This window comes from Dipteris shenzhenensis, chromosome 28 (genome assembly GCF_047967505.1).
Source record: "Dipteris shenzhenensis isolate YYH24624 ecotype China chromosome 28, Dip_SZ_1.0, whole genome shotgun sequence".
In the NCBI taxonomy this organism is placed as follows: domain Eukaryota; kingdom Viridiplantae; phylum Streptophyta; class Polypodiopsida; order Gleicheniales; family Dipteridaceae; genus Dipteris; species Dipteris shenzhenensis.
In genome coordinates, this window is record NC_141623.1 from 22,515,427 (window position 1) to 22,530,025 (window position 14,599).

Consider the following 14,599-nt stretch of genomic DNA (forward strand, 5'->3'; position numbering starts at 1 on the left):
GTTTCAAACATCAAGATGCATTTATTAATTGAAAATTACGTATTATATTTATAAATATATACTTTTTAAATCCCTTGTGTATGTGTGTGTGTGTGTGTGTGTGTGTGTGTGCATGTGTGTGTGTGTGTGTGTGTGTGTGTGTGTGTGTGTGAGAGAGAGAGAGAGAGAGAGAGAGAGAGAGAGAGAGAGAGGAGCACATAAAGTTATATTATGAGATTCAATTTGTGATATTCTTTATTACATATGTGCCCTTTGAGAGATAAAATTACTTATTATTATCACGAAAGAACGAAATCCTAAGCTTAGAGTGACATATTATGAGAGTTGCCAATATGACACATTGGCAATCACGAGACAAACAAGGACATGCACAACATGCTAAGCCGTATGAGATTCTTGTTGAGCCTTCTTCACAATGACAACTGGGCATTTGGCATGATGTGCACAATAGTCACTAACACTCCCAAGCATAGCCCTACAACAAGAAGTAGTGCAACCATGTCAAATGCAATGCATGAGGAAAATTTCATCATTAATTAAAAGCACCACAAGCACGTGAGCATGTCATATCCCACTCTTATTAATTTAGGAAAAATCTTCAATTAGAAGCAATTTGTTGACATGTTTGCAATTTAGAGTGCCACAAGCATGATTTTCAAACCCAAATATTAATCTCTCATGCTTACATTCTACTTTCATACGCCTATTTTGGGTATAGAAGAGCCCTAGAAGATCACAATGAATATATGCAATATGCAAAATCCAAGACACTGAAATGATAGCGTTTACCTCGATATTGCTCCATAGCCGTGGCTACCCATCACTACAAAGCTTGCTTTCATGTTTTCCGCTGTATCACAAATAATGTCCCTAGGATCCCCCGAGAAGATCTTTGTCTCAGCTGTGATCTACATAGCACACATCAAATTTTCAATTTAACGGAAAGTGAAACTTGGGCAGCCCCTCCTATCTTAAGGAACCAACACATTTGCTTTTGAGCGAAAGGGAAAATGTATCGAGTGCAAGAAAATGTATTGAGCCTTCGTGAACATTTTCTTGCAGAAAAATGGCTAGTGGCGTCAACCACGAGAGTTTTTTTTGGGAAGAAAATGCGGCTCGCGGGCGGCACATTTTAACCAGTAGGATTTTCCCATCTCAGCGCTCCATGGATTTTCCAAGTTCGAGAGTAGCGACCTAAGGATGTTCTCTGTTCTGGGGAGTGATGTACAGGCGTGCGCATAACAATCATACAAGCGTGCAAATATAATCTTCCTTAAAGTCCGCGTCGCAAATCATACTTGACATGTATGATGCACACGCGTGTGTGTGTGTGTGAGAGAGAGAGAGAGAGAGAGACCTGTTTCTCTTGACAGACCTTCAGAGCTCTGTTCATGAACCCAGAAATACCCCGAGCATGGGCTTGCTCGATTATGGCGACCATCTCAGCACTCAATAGATAGCCTGTGTGTGCAAGATAGAGCACACGAGTGACGAAGGGCTTTATGTTGTCGCATCATGGCTACGCGTTTACATATTCAGAAGCTTGAAATTCAGAATAGGCGTTGATCTCTGGGACAGAGTGCACGATGCATCGCCTACCTCCACCTCCCAACGCAGCCCTGCTTGTTTGCGGCTGTTTTGCATGCACAAGAATGACCTTGTCCATAGAGGCTTCATTGCATACGATCAAGCTATTTAGTGCCCATTCCAGAGCATACAGGCTACACTCGCTTCCGTCAATGGCAACCAGCATGGTCCTCGACTTGGAATCATACTCGTCCATAAGCATTCGAAGGCCAATTCCTCAAAACAGTTGCTCAAATACCCTTACAGCTGATCTCTTGCGCGCTCCTTTGCTGATTTGGTATTCGAGCTATGCTAGCTCACGGAATTCAATCTATCCGAACGGAGGCCACGGCAAACCGAGGAATCCAAACTGAGTCCACGGCATAACGTTCTTCGAACTGAAGGTCGAGACTGTGTTAGAAGATGTGCACAACAAAGGAAGGCCTAATATGGGCATAGCAGCTCCATCGATGGTGGCCACGATGAGGATCGCACTCAATAAAGCTATTCTGCATTCGGTGGACAGCTTTGTCCCTTGCACTTTAACGTCAAATCTTGTTCCTAGGTTGCTTCGTTGCGCCTGCCTTGACAATTTTACCAGATCCTTCTTGATTTGTATACAAATCTTCGGTTGCTAAAATCGACCTGGCAATATCTTCTCTCATATGAAATATAGTCTATCTTCGAGTACTCCGTCTTCTAACAATCAGTTCATGATAGCCCGATTTTCACACATGTTAACCTTTATACGTTTACGGACAAATTCTCTGTAAATGGGCGTAACCGAAGCGCTTCAATGCAATGTAGACTGTGTTCTACGTTTAGCTCTTGAGAATACAAAGGCATCATGATCGGTCACGATGCTTCCTCTAGCTGAATGAATCTGTTAAAGTGTTATTTGGCAAGGTTATACACACATCCACCTACAATATATCAAATGATTTACGACCATTGAAACAACGTGCGCTCTTCAATTGATTTGATGTGTAAGCCATTGGATGCAAATCACTTGCGATCGAGACTAGAGGCGTGTCCGTCAATTATCAGCAACAGCCATCCTGGAACATTTGTGGAATCTCACCTTTTTGGATTGGCAGACATGAACGGATTGTAGCTGTGATGAACGCGGCACAGCTTTGACTATCTGCCAAAACAAATATTTGGATTCGTTTTTAGAAATCTCGCGTTTGTGGAGGAGCCATGGCCAAGTTCCGAGCACTTTCCCGACGTTCTTTTTCTGGGACCTAAGTTTGGAAGATACTCCACCATCCATCGTCTGCCTTTCTTTGATCTGCGGATGGGAACCGCTGGACCAGCCCATGTCGTTGATGGAACCAACACGCGACGCTGCGATCCATCCACAGCCTTGAACATGTACAGAGCTGAGTAGATTATCGGGCCTTAAGTCCGCCACATTCGGCAGTATGAGGCATTTTGTCACGTCGGTGCTAAGATCCGTTCAGTAGACCCGACTTTGCCATCACCGTTTTTGAGCCTTTGCCGCTTCAAAATCACCTTCCACTTCATCTTCCGCATTCGAGTGCTAATTCACCTAATCCCAGTCTCCTGTCACTCAGATCGAATACCCTTCAAGCCGTGCCCTCACTGCTCGTCTTTGTCTATTTGTTCTAGCCGTTGCTCAAAGGACAGATTGCTCCAACCATACATTTTGGCTAGACGAGTGTCCTCATTGTTTGCGTGGAGGAGCTTGTTGTATGTGGTGCTTGATCTTTTCTTTGGGAGGTTTTTTTGGCTCATTTTTTGCCATGCTTCTGACCAAGGCATTTTTATACCCATTCTATGAAGGGGGAGTGTAGGGCTCGCACAACGCCTCCACTAGGACTATCGTCAAGGGATTTCAAGGGATCCCTGTTCAGCTATGCCACTCTTGAAGTGGTGGCTCATCAACCGCATCATGGTGGCCAGCACTTCTAATCCCTTTTTATTTTGTATTCTCTCTCCACCCCTAGTGATTTGATAGTACAGGTCCTTGGGTGGGAAAGGAGGAGTCATGGGAGTGGCAGAGCTAGAGCGATGGGTGCTACTGTGAGCACTTACGGAGCAAGGAGTAGCAAAGGGAGTGGGAGAGGGCAAGGGACCTGACTGGTACTGGGTTTCATGACCAAGTGGAGAGCTGTAGGGATGTGAGTGTGCTGACTCGTCTACATCTCCCGAGTCAGCACAACAGCCTCGACCCTTCCTACTCTTCCTTCCCTTATGATGGGTATACCGAGGTGATGACCCCTCAGTTGAAGGGGCTAGAGGGGACGGCTGTTGAGTAGGTCTAGCCATTGGTGTAGAAGAGGGAAGAGTTGAGGTTCTCTGGGATAGCAAAGAGAAGAATCTCACTACCTCCGCATCGTTCATCTATGCGACAAACTCAGAGGGAATCACGACAAAGACATGGGATGCTAGGAAAGGAGTTCCTTGAGGGGTAGTCATCACAGTGCTAGGCTAGAGATGAGTCGAGCTAGGGGTAGTCGCAGGGGTAGGCCCCTGAGGAGTCGGCTGAGTGCAATCAAAGTCCTCTGGAGAGCAGAGATCATGATGTCTCCTAGACCTACGACGGTTTCCATATTCATCAGTCATGCGACATGATCCCATGTATAATTTGGGAGGATTGGACAAACACAGACACAAACAAGAAAACAAAAACAAACACAAGAGCGGGTAAGAAGTGGAATAACAATTAATTACTTAAGACAATTATGAAATTCAAACTCAAGAAATTATGCAAAGACAATTAATCACTTAAGAAAATTATGAAATGACATCAATTATGAAAGGACAATTATTTACTTAAGACAATTATGAAAAGCCAGTTTTCAAAGGATAAATATTTATGAAAGACAAGTGGAATCCAAGAAGGTTTTCATGTATAAAAACTATCGCCAAAAATACTGTTGTTAAACAAGAGTTCTCATCTACAGAAGAGGGAATAAGAGAAGAGAGGGGAAGTCTAGAGGGTTCCTATGCCGATCACTGCAGCTGCAAGCCAATGCAAATGACAAAAATAAAAATAGGAAAATAGAGGAAGCACTTTCTTACCTGGAAAAACCCCGCTCATTGTTTCGTGGACTGGCCCTACAAAAGAGAGGAAACATACCTTTTTTCAGATAACTAGTTAGAGAAAGGAGGAGTTTGGAGAAGCAACTTTGCAAAGGGATTGGATTGAGGGAACAAGCATAAGCCTATAAACAGGGAGAAAGCACAAAAGGAAGGGAAAGAGGAGGAAGAGAAATACCAAAAAGAGAAGAGGTGAGTCTTCTTTCTTTCACCAAATCTTGTTTTTTGTCTAGGTGATGATGGATCATCGGTTTGAGTTCGTGATTAATATTGCATGCGTACATGACATGAACCCTTGAGACAAGATCTTATATTTACATGAAACCTTGAGACAGGATGAGGAGGTGGCGAGGGTGCGCATATACCTTCACACTTTGAGTAGGGGGATAGTCTCCGGGATGTGCCAGATGATGACGAGGGTATGGTGGATATTTTGGATTCAATTTTTAGGGGCACTACATCACATGTACACGTGATGTCCGAGTCTAAGGCCAATATGTGAGAGTTGCAATCAACATAGTTGTACGAGGGTGCTAGTCCATGTCAAAACTATGGGCTTGTCTCTCAATCTTGAATCTAAAAGCAAAGTTTGGGTGGTCAGATACAAGTGGCTCGGTCTTAATGAGGTTAGATCCCGCATTAATTTGTCTCATTATTTGGATATTGTTTATTTTGAGAATCATCATAGTTTCTCATTATTCAAAGCCTATGTATGTTTGAATTCTGATAGGTTGCTCCATAAGATGTTGCCTGCACCAAATACCATGCCCGCATCAAGAGATGGAGCGAAGAAGATGCTGACAACAGTTGGTATGGATTATGATACCATCCATGCTTGCCGTAATGATTGTATTCTCTTTCGTCGTGAGCATGGAGATTTGGCTAGTTGTCTGGAGTATGGAAAAAAACAATATAGAGATGATTTGCAAGGTGAGCAGATCCCAGTAAAGGTCTTGAGACACTTTTGCATCATTGCTAGAATACAACACATGTTCCGAAGCAAATCCATAGCGGAGTTGATGACTTGGCATGCTACATGTACATCGGTCCATTGATGACACATTGAGGATTCCCGCAGATTGTGTAGCTTGGAAGAACATAGACAATCAGTGGCTGGATTTTGCGCGGAAGCCATGCAACTTACATCTTGGGCTCGCCATGGACGGTGTGAACCCTTTCAGGTTACGCTCGATGGGTCATTGTTTGCTTGGGTGTAGCCATTTTTGGTGAGGTTCAGAGACTTTTCTGTATATGGGTAGCTTGCATGACCCATAACTTATGCATTGCTCAACGGAATTCGGCAAACTTTGTCTTCAAGTTGTAGTACACATTCAAAATTTGAACATGAGAGCAAAAAAATATGGAATGAGACCGTTAAATCATTACAAGCACTAGGTTGCATGTGAAGCATGCATCGTGAAGACTATAGGATATAGCAATTTATTCAAAACCATCAAAATTTTGTTGTATACATACATGCAGCCAAGTAATCATTCTAAAGTACAGTACGTGAGCTTCTCGTCAACCCAAGGACACACCTAAATGAGATCATTATGCATGGGTTAATGGCCCTCCAATGTTGTGCTAAAGTGATGCATACCCATTTGAGGGCACGCTCCATAACTTTCTTTTGATTTGTTGAAAACCAAAACGGATTGAAAATTTGGAATCCAAACTATTGGGACAAGTGCATGGTGGTCTTAAAACATTGATAGTTGTTGGTATTGGTATCTAGATTCACCCTAAAATGAAAGAAGTTGGAAAAGTGCAATTTGTGCTTGGGCAAAGATATTTTAGTAAATCCAACACTATTTATAATTTTGAATGGTTTCTTTTTCCATGCACTTGTTTGCTATATGGCTCATAAACATGCCAAAGGACATTGCATGTAATAATACACAACATCAAACCCGATAGCATGCCTTTTAGCCTATTTGTGTTTTGAAGCATTTTAGGCCACATTGCACTTGCTTGGGATATGCAATTCTACTGACGTGTATCGTCAGAGGGAGGCGGTATTTTTGTCAGAAAATGGCATGTGCCTTGTAGTGTCCTATGGTGCATTCCTTCAAATTGCACATCTCTCCCAAAACTTAATGTAATCCTTTATCCCTGATATTACTTGCAAGTGGTCCCTCATAATTTCAACCATCGGTAGTATATCCGCACAACCTATTGGCAAGAATGGTCATCCCTTGCTATCTTTCTTCCACAACACAATTCTCCCTTCAATGGCATCCAGTTTGGTGATTTTGGATGCACCTTGTATTGCATCATAGTTCTATCACCATGCATGAAAATTTGCAATGGCTTTGCATGACTAACTAGCATTTCTTGCCCATCACATAGGTAACCATCCACATAATCCTTGAAGTTAGGAACCCGTGTAAGAAGAAATGGTGTTGGTGAAGATGATGCACATTTTTTGAATGTATCCATTAGATGAGGGAAAGTGAACATTTGTCCCACTCGCAAACTCTCGGAGAACCTGTTGAACATTGCATCAATGTCCTCATGTGTGTGCCCTACCATCAAGAAGCCCAATTGAACTGTCTTGAAAATTCCCCTTGCTACAAGAAGAGAAAGGTATGCAAACAAGTATCTAATTTTGTCCTCAAATACACAATTACCTAGCTCAAGTAGCAAGTTCTTTGTTAACGTTCAATATGTTGGCTCAATAGCAACACTTCCATCTGAAGAGGGTGGGTTTTTGCGTGTATGTGATAGAAAAAAAGTCCTACATGTGTCTGTAGCCCTTGCAGTGGAAGGTGTCATGGCATCCGTGGTAGACCTCGGGTCACCATCTCATACAATCATTGGATTTGCATTTGTGATCATGGCATATACAATTCTACACAAGCTAGGTCCCCTTGTGAGAAGTTGTGCATCTTCAGAACTTCAACAGGAGTCCAAAGAGTTTCTTGAGCATAAGGCATTTAGTAGGCGAACATCGATTCGTAGAATCTCATCAGCGGCAAGGTCTCCGAGGTCATGCATATCCGTCCTTTGGAGGTTGCACAAACAAATTAAAAACGATCTAATTTTCAGGTTGGGGTTAGATGGACACAAAATATTTAGGGTGAAGTGTCCATAATGATCGTGTCCATGCCCATGCATAATCATTCCAATGAATGAAACCTGTAATTGCCATGTAGAGTAAGTGTCCTTGCCGAAGTCTTGGAATCGGCCGTCTTTTTTTCGTCCATCTTATCATGGATTATGCATACATTATTTTGTGGATCCATCTTTGAGTATCTACACCATGCATAGTACAGGCTCCTGCAACTTTGTTGTTGTGTCATATGCATCTTTCTCTCCTCCATCAGTGACTTGCACTCATCTTGACTTTTTATGGCTACTAATTGAGCCTTGATCCAACTGCACAAGCTTTATTTTGAGAATTCACTTGTCTTAGCAAGGGCTACATTTTTTAAGTCTGATTTCCAAATCCTTCCAAATGTAGATGTGGATAGGTTCTCATAACCATGTTGATTAAGCAAAGTGTTGACCTCACGTAGGATGTCTATCTTCTTATATACTTCAGGTATCACCTTTTGTGTCTGTCTAGAACCACCTAGCATGGTTCTACTCTTGTGAGGCATATGCTCCGTGCTATTATCCACAAATTGTTGAATGATATCCCTACCCAGACCTAGGTTCTCCTTGCTCCTCCTCACAAAACCTGTATTCCCATGCACATATCGTTGCACGCCACTCTCAAATTGCTTCCTATATTGATAGAATTATGTCCTTGGGATTTCATGCATCCATGGATGTCTTTATCAAGGTATATTTGCATAATAATATAAAATACTGGCAAAAGTTTATAGGGCTTTTTTAAGTTTCACAATATTTATAGAATTCAGCATAATTTTGTATATTTTCTTTTGAATTTGAAGTTAAATATGTAAATCTTGGTGAAACTTCAAAAAATTTCACATAAAAATTTTAAAACCTGGCGAATGTTTCAAATATTTATTTTTATTAGGGCATACAAAATTTCGACACCAATATAAAATTCACTTCTTAATGAAAGTTAATTGAAAAAATCATCCTTGGATGCATCTTGTATCATGATTGACAACACACATCCCATCCATTTACACTGAAGTTGTAGTGTATCCTCCCAGTGAAATCACGATGCCAGGCCATTGACAACACATCATATATAAACTTTGTTCGAGACGCCAAGGGGCTGCCCCAAAAATTCTTCCTTAAAGACATTAAGAAGTCTCGTTGAGCATGTTGGTAGCACCTACTCCCATGGCAATCGATGGAAGAAACCTGCTGCACCGACTCAAGTGACATTTTGTACATTGGCATTGGAGTCTCTCTTTACTTATGCACCCTGTTAATGAAAGTGTACCTTCTTTTCTTTGACTATGGAGGATCATTTTTCAACATTTGATCATTAACCACCTCAACTGTGCCAACAACCTGGTCCATGGGCACACATTGTTGCAATGGTCTTCCATCAAGTAAGGTAATCTACTTGATGGGCCACTTAACTAGGCTAAGAGAGTTGACATCTTGCATAGAAGACCCCAAGTCACTTATTCAAATTCGTTCTTTCTTCTCAATACCCACACCAATGCAATCATTACCCAATAGATCAAAGTTTATGGAGTTTCTCGGGAAAACATACAAGATCACACCTTCCCCCATGGTCTTTGTTTGTCTCTCATTCCACAAGACAATCTTTTTCTCTTTCCAAGATTCATGAATGCAATTTTCAGTTTCCAATGAAGAAACTGGCATTGCATCAACATAAGGTTGCTCAAGCTCACTTAGTGCAGCCTCTTAAGTCGTCGACTCATGTAAAGAATGACCCATATGTTTTAGAGAGTTCTTAGGTCAAGTGACTTGTAAGAGATGCATCCATAGTGGGAAACCGCAATAGCATGTCACTATTGACATACTTCTCAACTCCCGACACATGTTTTGCCCCAATCTTCACACCACTATAGTAGCCCTCTCAATCTATTACACAGACTGCACCAATTGCAACCACTTCATTCCCCACCGTCATCATGACCTTGTCCCCACATCAGATAGCCATCCACTGCCTTTGCAATCACGGGAAATAAAATTAAGAACAAATTACAACCAAAGAATTTCACTAGACAATATCAAACATGTTGAATTGACAAGTTCAAAATTATTGATCATGTGTGGTTGTGGATAATGGAAACAGTGCCATTCTATTTCTGAGGTGTTAGGGATTGGCATTAGTTCCATTCTCCTATATGTCTCTTTTAGGTTGTGGTGGATGGAAATTTGACCATTCTCAATATGAGGTGTCAAGAAAGACACTCTTTGCTACTTTTGCACTAGTGCCATGCCCCCTTGCAAGAATGCTAATCTACCTCCTTTGCAAAAGGAAGAATGGATCTAGTGGCATTCTTGTCTTTGAAAAGGTATAAGGAAAATATACCTCAAAGAGAGTGAAAAACGTGCTAATATCCATGTGAGTCTGGCTTTCGTACCAAGAATGGAACTTGTTCCAATCTCCATGTGGGTTTTATGGAGAATGGAACCAATGCCATTCTCCACAAACCCACATGTAGAATGGACCTAGTCCCAATCCCCATATGGGCTTTTGGAGAATGGCACTAGTGCCAATCTCTAGAAACGAAGAATGAGTCTTAAATTTTTTTCATGGAAGCATGAATTATTTTCCTAAATAATTTCCATGAAAGCATGATTTAATTTCCTATATATGATGATAATGGCACTAGTTCCAATCTACATCTAGGTTTGAAAATTGTCAGATTTAAATGGAGATTGGCACCAATGCCATTCTCCATAATCCTATCTTCAAGTTTGAGATTGGTGACTAGTGCACAGATTCTGGAGACCATTCTCCACAATCCCAGAATCAAATGGAGATTGGCACCATTGTAGGGATTCTAGAGATTGGCACTAGTGCCATTCTCCATAATCCCAGACTCAAATGGATATTGGCACCAGTGCCATTCTCCACAAGAAAATCTAAAATTTGTCAGAATCACATGGAGAATGGCACCAGTTCCATTCTGCACAATCCCACAGATAATCACAATGCTGCCAATTTCCATGTGGATTTGTGGGAACTAGTGCCACTCTCTACAATCCATGCGAAGATGGGTCTAGATAAAATTTCCATGAGAGCATGAATTATGTGCCTTTTTTTTTTTGTAATTTGGTAAGTTTTTTCTACGAAATCATGAATTAGTTTCCTAAATATTATGATAATGGCACTAGTGCCAATCTGCATGTGGGTCTGAAATTTGTCAGACTTAAATGGAGATTGGCACATTGCCATTCTCCATAATCCTATCTTCAAGTTTGAGATTGGCACCAGTGTAGGGATTCTAGATATTGGCATCAGTGCCATTCTCCACAATCCCATACCCAAATGGAGATTGGCATCACTGCAGGGATTTTAGAGATTGGCACCAGTGTAGGGATATTGGCACCAGTGTAGGGAGATTGGCATCTGTGTAGGGATTCTAGAGATTGGCACTAGTGCCATTCTCCATTATCCCACATGGAAGATGGCAATCCTGCCAATCTCCATGTGGATTTGTAGGGAATGCACTAGTGCCACTCTCTAGAATCCATTCGGGGAGTGGGTCTAGATAAAATTTCCATCAGAGCATGAATTATGTTCCTAATTTTTTTGGTAATTTGGTAAAATTTTTCCATGAAAGCATGAATTAATCTCTTAAATATTATGATTATAGCACTAGGTCCAATCTACATATGGGTCTACAAATTTTCAGACTTAAATGGAGATTGGCACCAGTGCCATTCTCCATAACCCTATCTTCATGTTTAAGATGTCAATTGTGCTGGGATTCTAGAGATTGGGACCAGTGCATTGATTCTAAAGATTGGCACCAATGCAGGGAGATTGGCACCAGTGCATGTATTCTAGAGATTGGCACCATTTCCATTCTCCATAATCCCAGACTCAAATGGAGATTGGCACCAGTTCTGTTATCCACAAGGAAATTTAAAATTTGCCAGACTCACATGGAGAATGGCACCAGTGCCATTCTCCACAATCCCACATGGAGAATGGCACTCCTACAATCTCCATATGGATTTGTGGAGAATGATACTCGTGCCATTCTCTAGAATCCTTGTAGGGAACGGGTCTAGATAAAATTTCCATGAGAGCATGAACTACATGTTCCTAACTTTTTTGGTAATTTGGTAAAAATTTTCCTAGATTCACAACTATTTTTCTTTTAAAATTTACAATTATTAGGGGATATTTTGGTGATGTTGTGACTACATCATGTTATTAAGGGTTATTTTTCTTGTGCCATCTGAAGTTGATGTTGTAACTACATCATCTGTATTTGAAGATTCAAAGGCAAAGTTTTAAGGGACACAGAAGAAGTTGATATCTTGAAAGAGGCTGATATCCTATGGCGAAAGGTCCAAGTGCATCTTTTATTCTTGAAAATGTGTAGCAAGCATACAGCTTCGATGGATTCCACCCTAGCCTTCTCAATGCCCGATATGGAGATCTCTTTTTGAGATATCCACCTATTTCACATGCCCATGTAAGATATATTCATAATCACTCTACAGATTATTCAGCTTAAATTGAAGAAAATGCAATCAATGCGATTTGATAGTAAGCATACTCACAATACCACTGATCTTGAATATAGCATTTCTAACATCTTCTTGTAAGCACCCTTCTATTGTAATTGGGAGGATGAACTATCAAAGCAACAAAGAAGTCATATCAACAATATAACATAATCATAATTACACTAACGCATCATGATTATTGGTACACTAATCCTACAGCTTAGAATACCTGTAAGACCTTGTGCCAATCATGGGACTTGAGCCCACTAAGCTTATTGTCCTTTGAAAATGCTCCTTTCATGATTGTCTTATATTGAATGAAACTGTCTAACATTGAATGAAAGCTATACACAAGAACATGAGAGACAGAGAGAGACAGAGAGAGAGAGAGAGAGAAACAGAGACAGAGAGAGAGAGTAGGATCACATACACACATGGAGTAAGATGAAGAGAGAGTATCATGACACACACACCCTGAGAGAGAGAGAGAGAGAGAGAGAGAGAGAGAGAGAGAGACCTTTCTCTTCCATTATGGCATGCAGAATCGACAGTGGGTGCGCGTCGAAACAAAACTTGACAGTAGCGTGGAAATTCAATAGCAGTGGAGGCGTGGAAATTCAACAGTAGTGGAGGCAGTGGAAATCGGACAGCAGTGGAAATTTGACAGCAGTGGAAGCGAGGAAATTCGATAGCTTGAGTCTCTCCGAGAAGATAGAATTACACCAATCTCTTGACCGTTGGGGGGGATACAGCAAGTTTGGCAGTACTTTCGAGGCGCACATGTGATTATTTAATTTAATTTAATATTCCCAAAAAATGCGCTTCACATACTATTTTTATCCAACGACTCCTTTATTGACATAAATGTCTATTTTAGTCAACCATTCTTGTATTAGCATAAATGACTAATCTCCATCTTCTCCGACAAGGAGCATAAACGAGTCCTCTTCATCCCTTCCGGCTCCTCTCCATCCGTCTGCCTCCTCTCCATCCATCGAAGTCGTCGTCCTCTCCATCGAAGTCACTTCCAAGTTCTCTCTCTCTCTCTCTCTATCTCTATATATATATATATATATATATACGGTGATGACACGGAAGCGGTATAGCTATATGCGCCTTTATAGTGTGTCACACTCTCACATGCAGAACAAACACACCCTGAACCAAACACCCAGAGATATCAACAGACTTTATTTCAAGCATGTATACAAAAACTCAGTTTCAGCTCTGACTCTTTACAAAAAACTCCACAGGAAAACCCATCTAGAGTGATCCCACACATGAGACTATATTCAACTTACAAATCAGCTCAATTTCATACACTCTATGGCATCAAAAGATCACAGATTCTCTGCTACAACAAGGCCACATAGTTCTGCTTCAAAACAGTCCACAAAACTTGCATATATTTGACTCAAGACTCCACAAAACTCCTCCTATTTCACCCCTTCTGCTGCTGTTTTGTTGCAGCCAACTTAGAAATTCAGAAAACACCTCTTTTCCTATAGCTCCTGGCCCACAACACCTCGGGAACACCTCAGAGTAATTACAGCAAACTGTATTTATCAAAATAGAGCTCGAAATCACAAAAAACAGCGACTTTCTTGTCCAAATCTCCTTCTGTGGCTTCTCCCCTGACCCACACAAAATCTGAACTGAAAATTCTTCAAGAACCTGGCAAAACACAGCCCAAAAACACTTGGAAGCAGCTCGTTTTTGGTTAGGGCAGATTTCAGTAGCCTCCTACAGGCTTTTTCTATAGGCCGCCCTCTTTTTCTAGCTCCTGGCACTGGAACCTTCGAAAATCACATGTTCCTCGCGATGGAAATGCAGTTCCTGGCTCTCTTGCTTCCCGCAGCCACCTCTCAGCAAATTCAGCAACTCTTGCTCGCAATCTGCTCTCCGGGCATCCGTAGCAAGCTCCACAGCCGGTCTCCTCTGCATCCACAGCTTCACAACTCTTCAAGCAGCTCCTCCAATGGTTCGCATGATGATTATCTTCGGGACTTTCAATGCATCAACCCACAATCAAAATCCCACACCCAAGACTTGTAAGTCTTCATCAAGAGCAGTAGCTTGTAACTTATGTGAACATAACTGCTCCATAGCATCTCCTTCTCAAACACTGAACTCTAGCATTCCGTAAATCTCCCCAAAACTGCAGTCAGTGACTAAAGAGTGAGAAAGACTGGCTAGCGGATCGCATCAACCATCTCTGCACTTACACGACTAAGTCCACCATCTGTATCTTTCTCTTGCTCGTAGAGTACTCCATACTCATAGCTTATATCGCCACAGTCCTCCTGACACCAGAAATGATACTACAGCTATACCTCAAGCTTCCACTAAGCAATAGCTTGTAACCTCCTTCCAACCA

General features: G+C 41.4%; 1 protein-coding gene across 1 annotated transcript; it reads right to left on the reverse strand.

The window, feature by feature from the left end:
* Window positions 1-328: 328 nt before the first annotated feature.
* On the reverse strand, window positions 329-1,964 carry LOC147883331 (uncharacterized). Its single transcript, XM_087400001.1, has 4 exons — window positions 1,600-1,964; window positions 1,358-1,461; window positions 790-908; window positions 329-475 (listed from the first exon to the last, which is right to left on the reverse strand). Exons 1-4 carry the CDS (start codon window positions 1,787-1,789, stop codon window positions 379-381), a joined length of 510 nt encoding a protein of 169 aa, XP_087256127.1. The 5' UTR covers window positions 1,790-1,964; the 3' UTR covers window positions 329-378.
* Between the last annotated feature and the right edge of the window lie 12,635 nt (window positions 1,965-14,599).